The 15,701-nt window shown below is 41.3% G+C and overlaps 1 protein-coding gene across 1 annotated transcript in view; it reads right to left on the bottom strand.

Moving 5' to 3' along the window:
- LOC124870219 overlaps nucleotides 1-15,701 on the bottom strand; it is a 98,543-nt gene that overhangs the window by 32,178 nt on the left and 50,664 nt on the right. The window contains exons 48-55 of the mRNA XM_047368771.1: nucleotides 14,990-15,106; nucleotides 14,742-14,915; nucleotides 14,424-14,628; nucleotides 11,481-11,635; nucleotides 11,289-11,401; nucleotides 7,647-7,728; nucleotides 7,392-7,529; nucleotides 4,046-4,208 (exon numbers count right to left, since the gene is read on the bottom strand). Coding sequence (XP_047224727.1) covers nucleotides 4,046-4,208; nucleotides 7,392-7,529; nucleotides 7,647-7,728; nucleotides 11,289-11,401; nucleotides 11,481-11,635; nucleotides 14,424-14,628; nucleotides 14,742-14,915; nucleotides 14,990-15,106 — 1,147 coding nt within the window. The remainder of the gene's footprint in view (nucleotides 1-4,045; nucleotides 4,209-7,391; nucleotides 7,530-7,646; nucleotides 7,729-11,288; nucleotides 11,402-11,480; nucleotides 11,636-14,423; nucleotides 14,629-14,741; nucleotides 14,916-14,989; nucleotides 15,107-15,701) is intronic.

Genomic DNA, 15,701 nt, shown 5'->3' with positions numbered 1-15,701 from the left:
CGGAACATTGCCAAAATTAGAAATATCCTATCCAGGAGTGACGCTGAAAAACTAGTCCATGCATTTGTTATTTCAAGGCTGGACTATTGTAATTCTTTACTATCAGGATGTCCACAAAATGCAGTTAAAAGCCTTCAGCTGATTCAGAATGCTGCAGCAAGAGCTCTGATGAAAATTAAAAAGAGAGATCATATTTCTCCTATTTTAGCTTCCCTTCATTGGCTCCCTGTTAAATCCAGAATATAATTTAAAATTCTCCTCCTCACATATAAAGCCCTTAATGATCTAGCTCCATCATACATCAGAGATCTGATTGTTCCATAAGTTCCTAACAGACCACTTCATTCTCAGACTGCAGGTTTACTGGTGGTTCTTAGAGTCTCTAGAAGTAGAATGGGAGGCAGATCCTTTAGTTATCAAGCTCCTCTCCTGTGGAACCAGGTCCCAGTTTTGGTCTGCGAGGCAGACACCCTGTCTACTTTTAAGGCTAGGCTTAAAACTTTCCTTTTTGATAAAGCTTATAGTTCGAGTGGCTTAGTTTATAAGGGAGAGAGCCTTCCTCCCTCCCTGTTGGTTGGAGTAAGGGGGAGTCAGGTTCAGGTTTAGCCTAAACCGGCTCAGTTATGGTTGAGGTGCAAGCACACCCTCCATTTCTGCTACCTGTATGACCCCCTCTCTTTTCCAATGGTTATAATCAGTCTGACACAGGGAGGTATCCCAATCCTTGTGGTTTTTAGTATAACAACGACCATCAGTGGGACCCTTTGTGGGGTTCCTTGAGACGACATTGTTGTGAATAAGCAGCGTTTAACTAAATAATCTGAACTGAAACTATCTGTGTAGTTATGCTGCTATAGGATTAGGCTTCAGGAGGACACAATGACCACTTTCACCTTCTTCGCTACATTCTCACACTACTCTCCAATTTTGCATTATTTGCTGTTATTTCAGCTTTTAGCCTTGTTCTCTCTTTTCTCTTCCTAGAAGCTACACCTGGCCTGACTCTGTGTCTACCTGTGACACCTTTCTGGAGAGGGGAATCGTCTGAGCTTCTGCTGGCAACAACTTAATGCTCACCCTCTACCGATGATCCACTTGGCCCTGTCTTTCAGTGCTTAACCCTTTCTCTCTCATAGACATGGCAATTGACTGAGCTTCTACTGTGACTAACTCTATGTGCTCTCTTTCAGACTCTAACCTTGAAAACAGGCTCGGAGTTTATCTGTTCTTTCTTTCTAGGTGAAACGACTAAAGGAGCTACATCCATTAACATTTACTTTTCCTTCCCTTAGAAAGTACTCCTGGATCAGTGCTTCTTTGTTCTCTTTGTGTCTCTGCTGTGTTCTCTCCAACCCCCAGTCGGTCATGGCAGATGGCCGCTCACACTGAGCCTGGTTCTGCTGGAGGTTTCTTTCTGTTAAAAGGGAGTTTTTCCTCTCCACTGTCGCTACATGCATGCTCAGTATGAGGGATTGCTGCAAAGTCAACGCCAGTGACTGTCCACTGTCTCTACATGCTCATCCGGGAGGAGGGAATGCTGAAAGTCACTGACTGGATGCAATCTGTTGGGTTTCCTTAGACAGAAAAACATTTGATCCAATTTGAATAAATAAATAACTCTGACTGCACTGTTCAAGGGTTAGGATTAATTGGAATGTATGTACCTGACTGTTGTGAAGTGCCTTGAGACAACATGTGTTGTGAATTGGCACTATATAAATAAACTGAATTGAATTAGGAGATGAAGATCAGCTCATCCAAGTCCGAGGCCATGGTTCTTGACCGGAAAAGGGTGTCTTGTCCTCTTACAGGTTGGAGGGGAGTGCCTGCCTCAAGTGGAGGAGTTTAAGTATCTCGGGGCCTTGTTCACGAGTGAGGGAAGAATGGAGCGGGAGATTGACAGACGGATCGGTGCGGCTGCCACAATAATGGTGGCGCTGTGCCGGTCCGTTGTGGTGAAGAGAGAGCTGACCCGAAAAACAAAGCTCTCAATTTACCGGTCGGTCTACGTTCCTACCCTCACCTATGGCCATGAATTTTGGGTCATGACCGAAAGAACGAGATCCCGGATACAAGCGGCTGAAATGAGCTTCCTCCATAGGGTGGCCGGGCACTCCCTTAGAGATAGGGTGAGGAGCTCGGCCATCCGGGAGGGGCTCGGAGTGGAGCCGCTGCTCCTCCACATCGAGAGGAACCAGTTGAGGTGGCTCGGGCACCTATACCGGATACCTCCTGGACGCCTTCCTCGGGAGGTGTTCCAGGCACGTCCCACCGAGAGGAGGCCCAGGGGACGGCCCAGGACACGCTGGAGGGACTATGTCTCTCGGCTGGCCTGGGAACGCCTTGGGCTCCCCCTGGAGGAACTGGAGGAGGTGTCTGGAGAGATGGACGTCTGGGCGTCTCTGCTGAGTCTGCTGCCCCCGCGACCCGGTCCCGGATAAGCGGAAGACGACGAGTACGAGTACGAGTACTTGTAAAGGTTTCCTGAGCCTCTGAATGGTCTCATTCAGGGTCAGAAGGTTACATAATCATGGGGAAACTGTTGACTGGAAAATGCCCAGAAGACAGTCAATGACACCATTCACAAGGAAGGTAAGCCACTAAAGGACAATGCTAAAGAAGCTGGTTGATCACTGATCACTGCATACAAGCATATTCATAGAAGGTTGGGTGGGAAGAAAAAGTATTGGAGGAAAAGGTGCACCAACAACAGGGATGATTGCAGCCTTAAGAGGATTGTCAAGCAAAATCAATTTAAGAGGGGCTTAATTTGTGGGGGTTTCACAAGGAGTGGAGTAAGGCTGGAATCAGTGCTTCAAGAGTCACTGTGCACAAATGAATCCTGCACATGGGTTACAAATGTTGCATTCCTCATGTCAATCAACTCTTGATCCAAAGACAACATCGGAAGCGTCTTATGGGGCTAAGGAGAAGAAGAACTGGACTGTTGCTCAGTGGTCCAAAGTCCTCTTTCTAGATGAAAGTAAGTTTTGCATTTTATTTAGATATCAAGGTCCCAGAGTCTGGAGGAAGATTCCAGAGGCCCAGAATTCATGTTGTTTGAAGTCTAGTGTGGAGTTTTTACAGTCAGTGATGATTTGAGTCACCATGTCATCTACTGGTGTTGGTCCACTGGGTTTTATGAAGCATTTCATGCTTCCTTTAGCCGGCAAGCTGTATGGAGATGCTGATTTCATTTTCCAACATGACTTGGAACCAGCTCACAATGCCAAAGATACCAAAAGCTGCTTCGGTGACCATGGTGTTACTATGGTTGATTGACCAGCAACCTGACCTGACCTGAACACCAAAGATAATCTGTGGAGGATTGCAGATGACCTGGAGGCTGCTATCAAAGCAAACTGGGCTTCCATCACACGTCAGCAGATCCGCAGGCTGATCATCTCCATGCCACAGTGTGTGGATGCAGCAATTAATGCAAAAGGAGCCCCAACCAAGTATGAAGGGCATAGAAATTAGCATAGTTTCTGTCTTCATTATCTATAAGCCATAATGATTAAAATTACAATAAATTCAATTCAAAGATACTTGGCTTGAAATATTTCAACCTATGTTTAACGAATCTTTATACTGTAATTTATGAGTTTCACTTTCTGAAATGAGTGACAGAAAATATGTTTTACTTTTTTATGATGTTGTAATGTTTTGAGGGGTAACTGTACTCTCTCCATCCATTCTGAATGAGCTTGAGTTACTTCGCAAAACAAGAGGTGGCAAAGATTTCAGCCCCAGACTCCCTGCTAGAGACATACTCCAAAAGACTTACAGTTAAAGGTTGTTCTGCAAATTATTGACTCAGGAGGGCTGAATGCAAATGCATGCCACACTTTGTAAGAGTTTTATTTTAAAACCATGTATCATTCAAAATTATGCAGTATTTTGTGTAGGTCTATCATAAAAAAATCCCAATATTTTACCGTAACATTTATGGTTTTTAACTTCACAAAAACAACCAAAAAGGTTATGAATACTGGTCCTGCGCATTTTATGTGAGAATCTGTAAAGTGTGCATGTCAGAATTTACCCATCAGTGTCTGGTTGCCCAGCTCCAGGCTTGGAGGACTGGAATAAAGACCAGACAAGCTGAACTCGTGACTGTCCCACACAGCAGCCTGCTGGATGAGGTAGCTCCACGTTCTGGCCTCGTACACCGTTCTAACTGCTATGGTCCTGGGCAGCGGCTTCAGCTACAACACAAAGACACACCATAATATTATGTAAAAACTCTATGCTACGTAGGAGAAGCTATTCAATATAATTCATAAGAATTCATACAATTTTGTTTGCACTACGAACCACGGAATAAATCTACAGCGTCTAAAGGGCCTGGGGTGACCACCTCCAGTGATTCCAGAGGGTTAGATGGAACGGCTGCAGTGAATTCCTCATAGACCAATTAATGCGTGTTATTTCTTACAATTGCCGGGGACTGCGTGTTAGTAAAACAGCTGGAGATAAAGCACGACGTCTGGTTGTGGATAGACTGTTGCAAAAATGTGATATTCTATGTTTACAATAAACTTTTTTATCAAAACAGGATTTGGAAAGTCTGAACTGTATTAATGACTATTTCTGTGGAGCTGGTGAGTCTACTGTGGATCTTTCTATGCGTATAGTGAGGGGGCGAATCGCAGGAGGAGTAGCCATTCTATGGCACAAAAAGCTGGGTCCAGTTTTAAATGTCATCAGAACTGGTGTTGACTGGTGTATTGCTGTGCATTTAAAAGTTGGAAACAAAGAATTTGTCATTATTAATGTCTACACACCATATGAGTGTCCTCAGAATGAAGACATTTATTTGAATAGACTTGCTTTTTTGAACTCTTTTATTGATGACCATTATTTTACCTCTGTGTATGTAGTAGGTGATATGAATGCAGATATATCTGATGAATATTCTTCATTTGCTAAACATATGCATCAGTTTTGTGATGATAACAGTTTCGTATTGTCCAGTCAGCTCCTGCTACCTGCAGAAAGCTATACCTATATAAGTGAAGCTTGGCACACAACGTCATGGCTTGACCATTGCATTAGCTCTGCTGATGCCCATGCTGTTGTAAAATCAATAGAAATCTTATATGAGTATTCTTTGTCAAATCATGTTCCATTTTCAATGATGCTGGATATTAAAAGTCTTCCAGAGTTTATATGGGGGGCAAATGATGCCCCCACAGTTAAGTTCAAATGGTCCAGACTATCTAAAGATGACTAATCCGCATATCATATGAAAACTGATCTTCTTTTGAGTAAAAGAAGTCTTCCTCTTCAATCTATTATGTGCTCAGATGTTAATTGCAGTGATATTTCTCACTGTACTGACCTTCATACTATGTATGATGGCATTGTGGATGCTTTGTATGAGAGTATAAACCAGACCTTACATGCAGAAAGGCAAATAACATAAGGCCAGGTTGGAATAAACATGTAGCAGGATATCATGCAGAAGCTAAACAAGCATATAAGATGTGGGTACAAGCAGGTATACCAAGAGAAGGGACTCTCCTAGATTATAAAAAACTCACCAGTGCAAAATTTAAATATGCCATTCGATATATTTCTAAATGTGAGCAGAACATGAGAGCAAACTCCATGGCTGAAAAACTGCTTTGTAATAATTGGCTTCTGGAATGATGTCAGAGCCTTAAACAGGTCTGCTGCATTACTCCCCAGTGCCATAGAGGGCTCATAATATAGCAGATCTATGGAGACAGCACTATTCTACCTTGTTTAATTGTGTAAAAAGTGAACCCTATGGACTGGGAAACATTGCTAAGAGTGATGCGGTTATAATAACCCCTAGTGAAGTCCAGCAGACTGTGTGAGAATAAGGCAACAGGTTCTGATAGCATTACAGCAGAACATCTGAAATATGCTAGCCAAAAAGTGGCTGTGCTGCTTGTAATGTGTTTTTCTGGGTTTATGACCCATGGGCAGTTGCCTGATTCATTACTATCTGTTACACTTGTGCTGCTAATTAAGGACAAAACTAGTAAGGTTGGTAGCCTTAATAATTATAGACCAATAGCTTTAGCTAGCGTGATATCTAAAGTATTAGAAAAAATCTTGCTTGGTCGGCACAATCAGTTTATTAGTACAACAAATAATCAATTTGGTTTTAAAGCCAAGTTGGGAACTGATTTCTGTATTTATGGCCTGAAAGAAGCAGCAAGAGCATATCTAAGGAAATATTTATCGATGTTAATTGGGTTTATTGATGCCTCTAAGGCCTTTGATCGTGTCAACCACTTTAAATTATTTGACAAATTAAAACAGAGAGGTGTTCCAGATATTATTACACAAATTTTAGTTTACTGGTACTCTAACCAGAAAATGCATGTAAAATGGGGCAATGACAACTCTGCTTCCTTTGGTGTGAGTAATGGTGTGCGTCAGGGTGGACTTCTTTCACCTGCCTTGTTGAACTTGTACATGGATGACCTGTCACAAGAAATGAACCTCTGTAAAACTGGATGTATGATTGGTGATACGTTGGTCAATCACTTCATGTATGCTGATGACCTGGTTGTCCTCTCACCCAGCTGTGCAGGTTTTCAGCAGTTACTGATCATCTGCTCTGATTATGGGTTGAGTTTTGATGTGCAGTATAATGCTAAGAAAATTGTTGTACTAGTTTCTAGGACTAAAGCTGACAAACAACTTTGCTTCCCTGATTTTTTTCTGTCAGGGCAAAAGTTAAAGTTGTTTGTTCCAAAACTAAATATCTGGGTCACTACATCACAGACCAGCTCTGTGATGATGATGACATTGTACGCCCAGGCAAACATTCTGGGGAGGAAATTCCATATGTGCACTGATGAGGTAAAAATAAGCCTGTTTAAAGCTCACTGTACATCCTTGTGTACAGCTCCTTTGTGGTGTAAATTTAAAAAAGCTAGTATGCAGAAGCTTAAGGTTGCTTATAATGACTCTTTGAGAATTCTGCTCAAGAAACCCAGGTTCAGCAGTGCAAGTGAGATGTTTTGTAATGCACATGTCAGAACATTCCAGGCGCTTGTGAGAAATCTGATATGTAAGTTTATGTGTCGTTTGTGCAGCTCATTGAACAGTCTTATTGTAATGTTTTCACATCCATCTCTTAGATACCAGTCGGCTCTGTGGAAACATTGGTATGCAAGTTTTTAATAATTTTTTTTTTTTTTCTCTCTTCTCTTTTTTATATGTCGTGTTGTTTTCTTGTGGACCATGAGTCTGTTGAATAAAGTCATCAATAATCCTAAACACCAGAATTAAAAGACAACCTCCACAACAAGATCTGCTTATAGAATGAATTCTATTAGCAGATCTAGGATGTGAATTTTACCCACAGAGTGCACTGACACTGAAGGCATAATTTAGGCCAAAAGTACCTGTGGGCAGGAGTGTTTGACCTCAACAGTCTGCCGGTATCCACTCTCTATGACTGTCAGCTCCCCCTGAGCCCACAGCTTCTTCCTGCCGGACAACACTTCCACCAAAGCTGCCACACTGGACTGGGATTGGTTCAGCTGGGAGAGGAATGAGATAAGATCTTTGAAATTCTGACAAATGAGATTTGATTTAGTTCAAATCTAAAGATGTGAAAGTACGACCCTCTATCTTGTTGAAATAGAATAAGAACCCACCTGAGACCGGAGATTGAGCTGAGAGGGCAGGTAGACCAACATCTGGGGGATGCTGTGGACCACGTTCACCATCAGTTCCTTTCTAGACAACAGAACCAGTGTCAGCGATGTGTATGGGTGTTCTTAGGAGTATTTCAAATCATGCTGACATCACATAACATTTTCCTTGTGTTTTTTACATAACTTTGTGTTTTATGATGTTTATGGAAACTGCAAAAATTTACCATAATTGTGTATTTTAGAGAAACATTTAACAGGCCATTGAAATTAAATGCAGCTATCTGCGTCCTTTTGGCATATGTGTGCCATTGACTCCCATTGAAAACTGATGCTTTTTGATATGGGCCATGTGGGCAATCACCCTGGGCACCATTAGAAGGAGCTGTGCACAAGCACTAAATAAACAAATATACCTTATCTGCCAGTTGCACCTTGAAGAAGTTTTGTATTGCTTTTATGCAGGTGCAGCCAGTGGAAGGTTGGCGCCCCCTATTTGCTGCTGAGAACAGGGACATTATTTTATGTACATTTAATACCACCAAAGAATATAGATGATTTCCTGCTTTTGATTAGTTGGTGGGGCTGCAGCTGGGTGGGGGGATAGATTAGGATATACAGTGCCTTGTGAAAATACTCGGCCCCCTTGAACTGGTCAACCTCTTGCCACATTTCAGGCTTCAAACATAAAGATATAAAATTCAAATTTTCTGTGAAGAATCAACAACAAGTGGGACACAATCGTGAAGTAGAATGAAATTTATTGGATGTGTCAAACGTTTTTTACAAATAAAAAACTGAAAAGTGGGGCGTGCAATATTATTCGGCCCCTTTACTTTCAGTGCAGCAAACTCATTCCAGAAGTTCAGTGAGGATCTCTGAATGATCCAATGTTGTCCCAAATGACTGATGATGATAAATAGAATCCACCTGTGTGTAATCAAGTCTCCGTATAAATGCACCTGCTCTGTGATAGTCTCAGTGTTCTGTTCAAAGCACAGAGAGCATCATGAAGACCAAGGAACACACCAGCCAGGTCCGAGATACTGTTGTAGAGAAGTTTAAAGCCGGATTTGGATACAAAAAGATTTCCTAAGCTTTAAACATCCCAAGGAGCACCGTGCAAGCAATCATATTGAAATGGAAGGAGTATCAGACCACTGCAAATCTACCAAGACCCGGCCGTCCCTCTAAACTTTCATCTCGAACAAGGAGAAGACTGATCAGAAATGCAGCCAAGAGGTCCATGATCACTCTGGATGAACTGCAGAGATCTACAGCTGAGGTGGGAGAGTCTGTCCATAGGACAACAATCAGTCGTACACTGCACAAATCTGGCCTTTATGGAAGAGTGGCAAGAAGAAAGCCATTTCTCAAAGATATCCATAAAAAGTCTCATTTAAAGTTTGCCACAAGCCACCTGGAAGACACACCAAACATGTGGAAGAAGGTGCTCTAGTCAGATGAAACCAAAATCGAACTGTTTGGTCACAATGCAAAACGATATGTTTGGCGTAAAAAGCAACACAGCTCATCACCCTGAACACACCATCCCCACTGCCAAACATGGTGGTGGCAGCATCATGGTTTGGGCCTGCTTTTCATCAGCAGGGACAGGGAAGATGGTCAAAATTGATGGGAAGATGGATCGGTCCAAATACAGAACCATTCTGGAAGAAAACCTGTTGGAGTCTGCAAGAGACCTGAGACTGGGATGGAGATTTATCTTCCAACAAGACAATGATCCAAAACATAAAGCCAAATCTACAATGGAATGGTTCACAAATAAACGTATCCAGGTGTTGGAATGGCCAAGTCAAAGTCCAGACCTGAATCCAATCGAGAATCTGTGGAAAGAGCTGAAGACTGCTGTTCATGAACGCTCTCCATCCAACCTCACTGAGCTCCAGCTGTTTTGCAAGGAAGAATGGGCAAGAATTTCAGTCTCTCGATGTGCAAAACTGATAGAGACATACCCCAAGAGACTTGCAGTTGTAATTGCAGCAAAGGGTGGCGCTACAAAGTATTAACGCAAGGGGGCCGAATAATATTTTCAGTTTTTTATTTGTTAAAAAAGTTTGACACATCCAATAAATTTCTTCTTCACTATTGTGTCCCACTTGTTGTTGATTCTTCACAAAAAATTTGAATTTTATATCTTTATGTTTGAAGCCTGAAATGTGGCAAGAGGCTGAAAAGTTCAAGGGGGCCGAGTACTTTCGCAAGGCACTGTATAAGGTTTAAAAAACAACAAAGCATAAAATTAAGGGACCTCAGTAGGTTAAAGCTGGTTTAAAGATTCAAAACAAATAAAAAGATTAGGAAAACGTTCCTAATAAAATATCCATAAAACATCACAATTTTTATTTACACTTTACTGAATTAAATGTTTTCCTTTAATTTAAGATGTGGGCAAACTAGTAATGAAGAGGGGCAAGTAAACAAATTACATCAATAGGTGGGTTTTATCAGGATTTGGCAAAAAGCTGTATCCTTGAAAAATGAGTGTTAAGGAGAGAAGATCTTCCCTTTGTCTACAGCGACTGGAAGATATTTCGATATCCCTCCCTCCAAGGTCCAGGTAACATATTTTGGAGGAATCGCCTGCAGCTTTAATCAGTACACAATGGAGAATGATGCAAAAAAAAAATTCAACATCTCCCTGCTTGTGCAATTTAAGACATGTCTGCAGACAAAAAGGGACAAAATCATTACAAATGGCAGAATGTCCTTCCGGTGTTCTGAAACGGAACAGCAACTGAAAAAACTATTCAAAACGGCTACTATCTTGTTGTAAACTTTGTTACCGGCCTGAAAAAAGATTTTTTTTTTTTAACAAGAGGAAATATACATGAAATTGTTGGGGTTTTGTTTTTGTTTTTAATAATGACCTCATTATCATAATAGTTACTGATTCAGTCATGCATGACCTATGCAGTTTTGTGGTGTATCAATTGGAAAAGCACCAAGATATCATAACTGATATCTTGGTGCATCCATGTTGGATCACAGCCTAGACACAGCTCAGCTGAAACTCAAAACTCAGATCAACAAAGAGTTGAGGCAGTTTAAAATGTCATCTCTGTCATCATCTTGTCTTTGTGTTGAAAGATTAGTGCACACACACTTGTTGCATGATGTTGTATTCTAAATGTTATGAGGAACCATGACAGAAAAGCTCCCAGAAGAACTTCTATAATTATAATAAATTAATGAATGATTTGACAATCTAACACGTCAGTAAATTCATTTGTTTGCTTAAGTTGGACACAGCTGTACTTTATTTTAATATGATTTTTAATCCTTCAATATGGCATTCTCTGCATGTTTAGTTGTACTAAAAGCAAAAAAAGAAAGAGAAAGGTTAGTGAGCAATATTCTGCATTATAAAGGTGTAACAAAGATATGGTCTAATTATTTTTAGCTGATTCATTAGCAGATCTCCCTGTCCCATATCCTGAAGGATTTTAATATATTTGCAGATTTTCAGTGATGCAGAGAGAAAAAAGTCTGTAATCTTAGGCCATTTTTGAGAAATAATAGTTTTAGCTATAGTTCTTAGGGAGAAATCAGAAATGGCTAAAATTGGTGACCAGGAATCAACCACAGAATCTTTGACAAGTGCCTCTCTAGTACCAATAATACCTAGGAGTTGAATTGTGTCCTTGGACAATAAGTGCGAATGAAGAGCTCAGTTCAGGGTTTACAACCATAGAACCCTTCAGCTGGGACTCAGTATGTCTTCCCCAGGCCTCCACCTAAAATCAGTCACAGAGGATGTTAGCAGGGAGGAACAATGTTGTGGGAATTTTCTTCTACATGCTGACCTCATTACACCTGGAAGGCAGGGCTAGTTTTTCCATGTTCAGTGTGCCTCAACGTGAACCTGGCCTCCTTGGTTCCTCCACGTATCCCCCAGCCCCCAGCCTCAACTGCCAGCCGAAACCTCCAGTCCTTAGGGTGAATGTCTAATGAAGTGCTTCTTAGAGGACCTGAAGAGGGTTTAAGAACACCGACGCATGGGATTAATATGAGAATACTCAGAGCCAACATTAATGCGCATTAAAGCACTGTTAAAAAGCAGATCTGTTTCTTTATCTGTTTCTGTCTCTTGGTTCACGCCCAAACTTCGTCTTATGAAAGCCCAAGGTCGGCAACTTGAAAAACTTTACAGGAAAACTTGTCTCACAATTCAGAAAGAAATGTACAATAACCATATTCTACATTATAAAGACTCAATCGTCAGCACCAAAACCCGCTTCTACTCCAGTATAATCATTGCCAATAATGGTGGTTCTGCTGAGGAAGCCCAGGTTGCTTTAATAGCTGCCTTCAGTTTGTCTGCAATATTGGCTCTGCTCTCTCATCTTCTCATCAATTCAGGCCAGACTAGTTTGCTGGCCCGTCAAGCATAGCGGTACCATAGTTGGTGAAAAAGTATTTGGTAACCTTGGCAGCGTGGGCCAGTATCAAATCCTTCTGGAATGAAATCAGTATCTCCATAAAGCTTGTCAGCAGAAGGGAATCAAGTGCTCAAACATTTCCTAGAAGATGGCTGCATTGACTGTGGAGTGGAGAAAACACAGTGGAACAACACCAGCAGATGACCTGGCACCCCAAATCATCGCTGACTGGGAAGACGTCATACTGGACCTGAAGAGGGTTGAGTTCTGTGCCTCTCCATTCTTCCTCTAGACTCTGGGAACATGATTTCTAAATGAAACTCTACATTTACTTTCATCTGGAAAGATGACTTGGGACAACACGCCATGTACTGAAGTGGTGGACAATCCAAAACCGAAGAGGAGACGGCCAGGATCATGGTCAACTGCAAATTCTAAAAAAAACAAAAAACTTTCTCCTTAGCCCAGGTATAATAGTAAAGGGAATGTCTCTGGTTTGGGAAGGTCTTAACACAAGCAATATGACAGTTGTGGCCCATGTCCAGGATATAGTGGGGAGAACAGTTATTTGATACGGTGCTGATTTTGAAGGTTTTCCCACTTGCAAAGCATGTAGAAGTCTTTCATTTTTAATCATAGGTACTCTTCAACTGTGAGTGACAGAATCTAAAACAACAATCCAGAAAATCTCATTGTGTTATTTTTAGGTAATTAATTAGCATTTTATTTCAGGACATAAGTATTTGATATATCACAAAAACAAAACTTAATATGTGGTACAGAAACCTTTGTTTGCTATTCCAGATATCAGACGTAGTTCTTGACAAGGTTTGCATACACTGCAGCAGGGATTTTGGACCACTCCTCCATACAGATCTTCTCCAGATCCTTCAGGTTTCGGGGCTGTCGCTGGGCAATACGGACTTTCAGCTTCCTCCAAAGATTTTGGATTGGGTTTAGGTCTGGAGACTGGCTAGGCCACTCCAGGACCTTGAGATGCTTCTTACGGAGCCACTCCTTAGTTGCCCTGGCTGTGTGCTTCGGGTTGTTGTCATGCTGGAAGACCCAGCCACGACCCATCTTCAATGTCCTTACTGAGTGAAAGAGGTTGTTGGCGAAGATCTCCAAAATAAATTAACTGTGGTCCCAGCTCTCTCCATGTCATTGACTAGGTCCTGCCATGTAGTTATGGGCTGATCCCTCACCTTCCTCATGATCATTGATGCCCCACGAGGTGAGATCCTGCATGGAGCCTCAGGCTGAGGGAGATTGACCGTCATCTTGGACTTCTTCCATTTTCTTATAATTGCTCCAACAGTTGTTACCTTCTCACAGAGCTGCTCGGCTGTTTTTAATTACCTTCTGTGGCTCACCTTCTTTGTAGAGAGTTGTCTGTTTGACAACTGTGAAGTCAGCGGTCTTCCCCTTGATTGGGGAATCAACCAACTGTGGTTGGTGGGCCATTAACATTTCTGTTCTACAAATCGTTTTATTGCTCCCATGTAATGTTCTAACTTTGTGTGGAACTGAATTTTGGGTTTTCACTGGCTGTAAGCCAGAATCAGGATCAAAATCAGTTTTATTGCCAAGTTTGTGCACACAAAAATAAATTTGACTCCAGTACACTCAGTGCAGTTTTGTTTTTGGTTGTTTTTCAATGTAAATGGAAATAAAAAATATTAAATATCTTTAAAATGTACATACATGCACAAGTGACGTTACAGAGAAATCAATGTGAGATCGGTCCAAGTATGCATGATGTTGTTCTGGAACTCTGACTGTCAAGTGTTCTTTAGAGAAACAGCCTGGGGGAAGAAACTGTCCCTGTTGTGGCTGGTTTTAAAGAAATCAACACTTTATATTTATCATTCTCAGAGTAATGAATTTTATATAAGTTTAACTTTTTGAATTAAATTAGTGAAATTTTGAAGAAATATGATTTAATGATATGAACCTGTATCCCTTCATATACTGAAGGAAAGCACAAGCTAATTGCAGAGCATAGAGTAGGTGGAACATTAGTGGGTGCTAATAACAGAAGAAAGGAATATCTCGTAAATGACTTTTTTCTATGGCTCTTATGTATTACTGGGCAGTGACCCAATCCGTTGATGTTCAAACAAGACATTTGCTGGGATGGAGGGGGATGGGGAGGAAAGCACACCATAAAGGGAGTGGCCGGGGCCAGGCTTGCTAAGGTGACCTTGGACCCTGTGAGAACGGCTTCCAGTTCTAGTTCTAGTTCAGTTCTAGTTCTTGGTTCACTGCATCCTTTGTCCTCATACAAAACATAAACACAACTATTTTTTTTAATTGGGTTAAACTTGAAGAACTGGTGATTAAAAGAAAAGCATTCAAAGTGACACAATGCCCTGACCTTTGAACTGAACAGTTAGGACAATGTCCAGCCTGTGTTGTGTTCTTGTTTGGTTGAGAGGTGTAGGAGAGTAGGAAAGGAGCACAGCCAGGTGACCATCAGCCCCACTGACATTCAGCCCAGATATGAGCAACTTGTGTCCGTCCACACTGAGCTGAGCCCTGGACCGGAGCTGAGACAATGCTCCCTTAACGGAACCAAGGCCCTTGGATAGAAAACAGAATTACATTTTAAGACTGACAGATCTTTTGCTAATGAATAATAAAAATAAAATTTGTGTAGTCATTAAGTTAAAATCCATGTCAACACAAACAGTACCTCTATCTTCAGGGGCAGTCCTTGATGATGAAGCCATGATGAGTTGTGCCACATGGTTCCCCTCATTTCCTTGAGTAGAGGAAAACTCTTCAGGTGAAGTCTGAGCCCTGCCTGCTGATCTCCACACTGAGACTGTAGGCTTACGATCTTCCCTTCAGCAGAACCAAGCTCTACCTGTAACACAGTCTGAGTTTAGTAAATACTTCCTTTACTAATCTCTTTATTTATGCCATAAATATCGGTCCAACCTGGAAGTTGTAGCTTCTAGGTACTCCCAGGTTTTTCAGATAATTCACTGTATGTTTCAACTGACTCTGCACTCTCACGTTCTCAAATTTCTTTTCCATTTTAAATTCTTGAGAAAACTGAAAAGTAAAAATGACACCAACAGAGTTTAGTCAAACTGACACAGAAAAACTACATATAGCCTCATGGGAAAAAGAAAATACACCATTTTTCAATTCTGGGATTTATGCATTAGGACATAACAGAAACTGTGCTCTTTAACAGGTTCTAAAATAAAAATGTAACATCAAAATTAACAAAAACAGACAACAGATAACACTCATTATTTAGTAGAGAAAAAGGAATAATGAAAAGAAACATGAATGGGAAAAAAAAAACCTCTTATTCAATATAGTTTGTAGAACCACCTTTTGCAGCAATACCTTTAAGAAGTTGTTTTCTTAATGACTTTTCAGGTCTCTCGCATCATTGAGAGTTTGATGCACTCTTCTTTTCAGGTCATTGAGGTTTAATTTGCTTTTCAGCCATTCTGTTGTAGATTTGCTGCTGTGTTTGGGATAACTAAAGACCCAGTTGGGACAGAGTCTCAGCTGTCAGACAGATGACCTTGCAGTTCACTCTCAAATACATGGTGTACAGAGACGTTGCAAGGTGTCCTGTGCCCAAATCATCATCCCACCACCAAGATGCTTGACAGCTGGGTTGAGGTTTTGG

The sequence above is a fragment of the Girardinichthys multiradiatus genome, chromosome 6, assembly GCF_021462225.1.
Source record: "Girardinichthys multiradiatus isolate DD_20200921_A chromosome 6, DD_fGirMul_XY1, whole genome shotgun sequence".
NCBI lineage: Eukaryota > Metazoa > Chordata > Actinopteri > Cyprinodontiformes > Goodeidae > Girardinichthys > Girardinichthys multiradiatus.
Note: the sequence above shows the minus strand (reverse complement) of the source record. Positions and strands in the feature narration are given on the sequence as shown.